At 49.4% G+C, this 6525-nt stretch overlaps 1 protein-coding gene across 2 annotated transcripts in view; it reads right to left on the bottom strand.

Annotated features, from left to right (window-relative positions):
- Positions 1–1237: 1237 nt before the first annotated feature.
- LOC132462801 (basic proline-rich protein-like) overlaps positions 1238–6525 on the bottom strand; it is a 7540-nt gene continuing 2252 nt past the window's right edge. For both annotated transcript variants that reach the window (XM_060058553.1, XM_060058552.1), the window contains 3 exons: positions 6406–6525; positions 5103–5739; positions 1238–2488 (listed from right to left, as the gene is read on the bottom strand). The exon at positions 6406–6525 is cut by the window's right edge. In XM_060058553.1, coding sequence (XP_059914536.1) covers positions 5200–5739; positions 6406–6525 — 660 coding nt within the window. In that variant the 3' untranslated portion in view covers positions 1238–2488; positions 5103–5199. The remainder of the gene's footprint in view (positions 2489–5102; positions 5740–6405) is intronic.

Below are 6525 nucleotides of genomic sequence, written 5' to 3'. Positions count from 1 at the left end.
ACTGGTCTGTGGATGGTAGCGCACACACCCCGCGGGGTCTATGGCCCCACCCAAAGTCTTTATGTCTGGATCCCCCCAGACGGGAGACACACTGCCGCCATCTGTGATGATGGATACCATCGGTTGATGTTTAGTCGCCGGTCGGCGTCTGCCTTCATCTTATCCTCGCAGATGTTTACTTTTGTGTAGATTGTGTTTGTTTTAACGAGAGTAGGATGGCTTGGGTTAGGATATATTCAGCTTTTTTTCGTTATCTGCTGATAAGTATACACGTGTCTCCGCAGGAATACCAAGTGGACTAAATATATTCTCACAATGGAGAAGAGGGTGTGATGAACGGCCTGCTCAATGTCTTAAGAGCATTGCGTTTGGGATGGAAATAACCGTTTGCTTATCTGGAATCACTGAATATTTATTTGTCTCTGCCTCTACCCCTTATCAAATAATAGCTTTAGAATGTCTTCTTCCAGCGCGTACATTCTGCCTGCTGATAGGTCACTGCGACGAGAGCTAAAACGTTGTCGCCTTGTGGACCCCGACAGCATCTTTAACCTTCTGTTTGTGTTTATAAACCACTCACAGCTAGCTTGTCCTTTGCCAACACTCACTTAGACATTACTTAACCTTGCCTCAACACAGGCGGGGGGGGGGGGGGGGGTGGGGGGGGGAAGTTAGGGGGGAGGGATGGAAGGATTAAGTGATTGAGTGAGGTAGGCTGGAAGTGAAGGAGAGAGGGGAGGGAGGGAGGGAGTGAATAATGGCATCAACGAGGGAGGGAGGGAGTGAACAGGGGATCAAGAGAGTGAAGGTGGTACTCACTCATTGCTCTTGTTAAAACGTATATTTGTAATCTTCACTTCTTTCTATCACATTCATTCACAACGTTTTGAGATAATGAGTGTCTAATGACAGCCCGGTAAATCAACCTCAGCATCTCAATATAAAGCACTTAGGTCTGTGGTTCAGCAGGAGGGGAAATAAAAAGGACAGTGATTGCCCTTTAAAAGTTTCATGGCGCAGGTCCAAGTACAGAATAACAGGATAGAAGGACTATTTTTGGGGTTATGAATCAAAGTGTCTGTCCACAGCTGGAGGAGAGAGAGAGAGAGAGAGCGAGAGAGAGAGAGAGAGAGAGAGAGAGAGAGAGAGAGAGAGAGAGAGAGAGAGAGAGAGAGAGAGAGAGAGAAAGTGAGAGACCGACAAAAAGAGAGTCACACAGAGAGCGAGAGACAGGGTGTGACAGGAATCCATAAAATATATTAGCAAGTTAATAATTAGGTCACAGTGTACTGGAACAGAACAACTCCTATATATGAATACATCATCGAATACATAATGGAACGTATTGCTGCAAAGTGCAGAGAAGACTAAGTCCCTTTGTCTTGTTGACACCGTGATGGCATCTGAAGTCATACCAACATGTGAAAGTGACAAACCAAACGTGAAAGCAAGACAACATGATGCCACAGATTTGTCTTGGACACAAAGCTCTCTGGCAGAATGAGGTCACACAACACAGACTTCTTAACGCGGTGAAACGCTCCTATGAGTGTCAGCATGCATGGAAAGTCGGGAACGGACCCATGCTGGTTCCAATATGGCTGAATGGCTCCCACCTGAGAGATGAACACGTTATAAATAACCTATTCAGGTTTTTTTTTTCCGCCTCCGGATGTGAAACCTATTTCGAGACAGGCATGGTTTTTATTTAATCAATTTGCAAATGCGGTAACATTCAGTGGTCAGGGAGCAACATTGACAGAATATCTGAGAGAGCACAGAGGAATCTGAGAAGCTAGCCCTTAGATGAAGCATGTGCTTCAACTCAACAGTGACCCTGTGGGATTTGGGATCATCACAGGCCCTGTCCCCCATGTGGACCTCCTCCTCCACGAGCCCACGCGTCGCCACGGCCTGCGTCATGTGACGTGGTGTCCTGAGACGGGGGTGTCATGTGACGCGGCGTCCTGAGACCCTCCACACACCATCGTCAGACTGATGGATAAATGATTCACTGATTCAGTGAATCATTTATCCATCTTAGGTCTTAAATAGAGTAGCACAGTCCCTCGGTCGTCTCATCTTGGTAGTGGGCCGATGGTGTTGGTGGTGGTGGGGCTGGGGGGCGGTGGTGACGTCGGTAGGGGACTGAGGGATAGGGTGACCCATCGTCGTTTATGTCATCCAATAGAGGGGAAAGAGCCACCGCCAACAGGAGACCCACGAGACAGCTTGGAGACCTTTCGATGCGTCCACCCCTCTTCAGATGCTTCTCCCCATGCAGGCTTGCGGGTCATGTTTGCCCGATGGAAGGTTAACTCTCTCTCTCTCTCTCTCTCTCTCTCTCTCTCTCTCCCTCTCCAACTCTCTCTCTCTATCAGTTCCTTTTCATCTCCTTTCATGCGTCCTCCTGTGTGTGGAGGGTCCTGCTTCCCTCGTCCGTCTCATCTGTCTGTCGTAGAGGGAGATGCTTCCTAGTGGCAGGGTCCTGGTGGACAAGAAACAGGGAGGACAAGGATGAAGGAAAACCCCAAACAAACACCTAGAAGCACTCATGCACACCCTTACACACCCTTACACACACACACACATCCACACCAACCCACATGCATACATCATACATAAATAGGCACACACACACACACACACACAATAGCAAAACATTTATATTCAGTATGCACATGCTTCCAGTAAACTCTTGTTTCTCCCTAGTGAAATAAAATAAATGTCATTCATTGAAGCCCCAAGGCTCTCTCTCTCTCTCTCTCTCTCTCTCTCTCTCTCTCTCTCTCTCTCTCTCTCTCTCTCTCTCTCTCTCTCTCTCTCTCTCTCTCTCTCTCTCTCTCTCTCTCTCTCTCTCTCTATCTCTCTCTCTCTCAATCTCTCTTGCTGTCTCTCTCTACCGTTCTATTGATGCCAGTCATACCCTTGTTGGGTTACTAGAATGAATGGTGAGTGGGTGGGTGTGAGTGGGACGTGGGTAGGTGTAAGGGCATCCCTATGATAAGGCAGATAGAGGAGGTGTCCTTGTGAGTCACTCGTAAACCTACTGCTGTAACACCGTCTCCATCACGACTGTCACCGTTTGTCTCTGTTGCTGCAGAGTTATGTGTCTTTGAGTGTGCATGTGTGGGTGTGTATGTGTTTGTCTGGGTGCCACTGTGCCTGTATGTGTGTGTGTGTGTGTGTGTGTGTGTGTGTGTGTGTGTGTGTGTGTGTGTGTGTGTGTGTGTGTGTGTGTGTGTGTGTGTGTGTGTGTGTTTGCATGGGTGTGTGTGTTTGTGTTTGTTTGCGTGGGTATTTTTGCGTGTGTGTGTGTGTGTCTGTCTGTATGTGCGCGGGTGTGTATGTGTGCGTACACGCGTCTGCGTATGTTTGCATTGGAGGGGGCATTTTTATGCCTGTGTGTGTGTGTTTGTCTGCCTGTGTGTGTGTGTGAGTTTGTGTGCCTCTGTGCCTGTGCGTGCTAGGTGTGTGTGTGTGTGTGTGTGTGTGTGTGTGTGTGTGTGTGTGTGTGTGTGTGTGTGTGTGTGTGTGTGTGTGTGTGTGTGTGTGTGTGTGTGTGTGTGTGTGTGCGTGTGTGTGTGTGTGTGCATGTGCGTGTGCGTGCACGCGCTTGTCTCTGCAGTACATTACTCTACTTTAGGGAGAACAGGGTGACCAATCCTGATAGTCGAATTCAAGATGCAAGGCTTTAGACCCCCAATACAATGTCTGCAAATAAACTTGCAAGCAAAATCCAAGAAGGGAGATAGAGAAGGAGAAAAAGTAATATATCGTACATTAAGCTCTATGGAGCTCACTACAAGTTCATGTATTGGAACATGGGTTATAATCATGTCACCCCAGAACAATTTCACACAGAAAAATAATTGTGCGAGTTATTTCACAATGGACGCCATGTGGTCACTGCAGTCTCCTTTTCACTTCACAACGAAGGTAGCCGCAGTAAAAACCCTTTACTACCGCTCAAGTTTATAATGCCGTCACAAACGTTGCTATTGCCTCGGTTTGCCTCGTTTGTCTCTGGCACGAGGCCAGAGGTTTTTTATGATTAAAACCAGATTGTTCTTGCCCAACTTGAAACGGCCCCAGAAAAACAGATTGCAGTTTTGCATACTCTCCACAAGAGGGGAGCAGTGGACCAAAGTGCCTCGCTGCTTCTTGAGCTAGTGTGGCTCTATTTTCGGGTTTGTTCTTTAACAGCATTTGTTATTCATTATTATTTACTCATAGTTTGTATTGCTGGAGGATAACACATGTAATAGTAATAATCGGTTAACTTAAGGCATTACATGAGGCATAAACAAGCACAATCCAAACTGCAGCAAGTTTGGATTGTTTATCCTTGTTTATCCTTGCTCAAAGAAAATTAAGATGTTAAGACTGGAATTACTTCATAGAACATTCTGTTTGTCTGGTAGTACTTACAAAGATTAACTACAACAGAGCTCTCTCAAGATCCGAGACATTGTTCTTGTGTTTTGTACGATATACGGGGAAAATAGTCAAATAAGTAACTATAAATTCTGGCAAGGTTATTGGTGCAATGATTCTCCAGATCTGGCACAAAACACAACATCTCCTCAAACAATGAAAATCAAGTCTTGACTCGAGGAACATTGGATCCGGTCTTGCTTCTTTGCACTTTTAGTTTCTATTAAGTTAGTGCAACAGACGTTTATCGGATAACGCATTCCTTTTATGTTAATCTTGGGAGCGAACTGCTTTAGTTAATACGCTTTACGATAGTTTTTTCCCTCTGTTCTGACTCAAGTGAAGCCTGGGAAATAATGACAACAACAAAAGCAGACACATAGATTACATCTACCGCCCACACAAACACACACACACACACACACACACACACACACACACACACACACACACACACACACACACACACACACACACACACACACACACACACACACACACACACTACCGCTATTCATGATCCGACTTCCTCCCCAGCCCACGCACCCATAAAGAGTGACGAACGTCTCCGGCTACACCCCTTCATAAAAGTCCATGAAGTCAACGGTAGTGTCCAGAGCTCATAAAAAAAAAAGAAGGAATCGCATAAAAAAAAAGCGACCTACCATACGTTCTCGCCCTGGCTGGCTCATTCAGACCTCCATCGTCGTTCCCGGGTCTTATTTCAGGCCCCTGGGGGCCCCGGCCGGCCGGCCCTCTCCGTCACACCATGCTGGTGTTCTGTCCGCGTCTCCCAGGGTAAGGGGTCTGGGTCTTCACGGGGATGGGAGGGGGCACCGGGCCCTTCCCGCACCTCCCGTTCTGGGGGTACGGCGGGGGCTTCTGAGTCCTGGGCCCCGGCGACCACCTCCCTGCGGCGGTCCCCTCCTCGGGGTCCGTGCCGCGGCGCCAGGGGTCCTGCAGCTCAGAGTACCTGGGCGGGCACAGGTGGGGGAGGTGGCCGTTGGAGACCAGCTGCGGCCGCTTGCGCCCCGCCCCGTCCCCGGCGCCCGGCGGCCCCGGGGGCGGGGGGACGCGGCTGGTCTTGACCACGGACGCCACGTGAACGGGCGAGGGGGCGTTAGTCCTGAGGAACACGTGGTTCTGGACGGACGGCGGTTTGGGGTTTGGCGCCGGGGCGGGGCCGAGGCCGACCGGTCGCGGGGGGACGTAGGAGTCGGCGGGCTCGTTGCCGGGGGTGACGGCGATGCCCTCGTCGCCGAGGTCCATGTTGGCCGTGAGGCGGTCGATGTGGTCCACCACCTGAACACACAGCGTTACGTCTGTTAGGACAGTAGAACTAGGCAGGGGAACCGCCTCGCGTACAGTGCCCACCACAGCACACATCCTGCCAGACAAAACCGAACGTATCCTCAGTTTACCTCAGCATCGCTGTCATTCCTTGCAAAAATATAACCTTCATTTATGGATTCATTTCTGCGCTGCAACCCAATGATAGGGTTTTGCAGACATTGGACTTTGAGGGGTTGCTCGCAAAATGGGAACTGCACATTATAATCGAGTAACGGTCTCAGGCCTGAGTGTGTAATGCACCGCCAGGAACTCTGCCAGCTCCATCGCCGTTCTGCGAAAGGTCAGTGTGAATCGTTCTCAATCAATGCTCCTGCAAGAGATGATAAGTCTGTGCATCAACACATGGATGGACAAATACACACACACACACACACACACACACACACACACACACACACACACACACACACACACACACACACACACACACACACACACCTTTCCATGAACTCTTTGGAAATCATTTGAAAAATGTCAAGGGCGCATCTGTCCACAGCGTCCATGACACCAACAGGAACAGCTGAGTCTTAGGACCGACCTTGGGGGTAAACACACCAGACATAGGCTTTTAAACACAGACTTAGTATATCCACACAGCAGTTGTGGGCCACCCACCTCTTTCATCTCCCAGTGAACCTGCTTCAAGCCGCCCAGCACGTCCTCCAGGTTCATCACCACTTGTCGGATCTGTTCGTGGACCGTGGCGGCCCCCGCCCGGGGCGGGTCGGAGCCCTG

Source organism: Gadus macrocephalus, chromosome 8, assembly GCF_031168955.1.
Source record: "Gadus macrocephalus chromosome 8, ASM3116895v1".
Taxonomy (NCBI): domain Eukaryota; kingdom Metazoa; phylum Chordata; class Actinopteri; order Gadiformes; family Gadidae; genus Gadus; species Gadus macrocephalus.
This window is presented reverse-complemented; position numbering and strand designations above follow the sequence as displayed.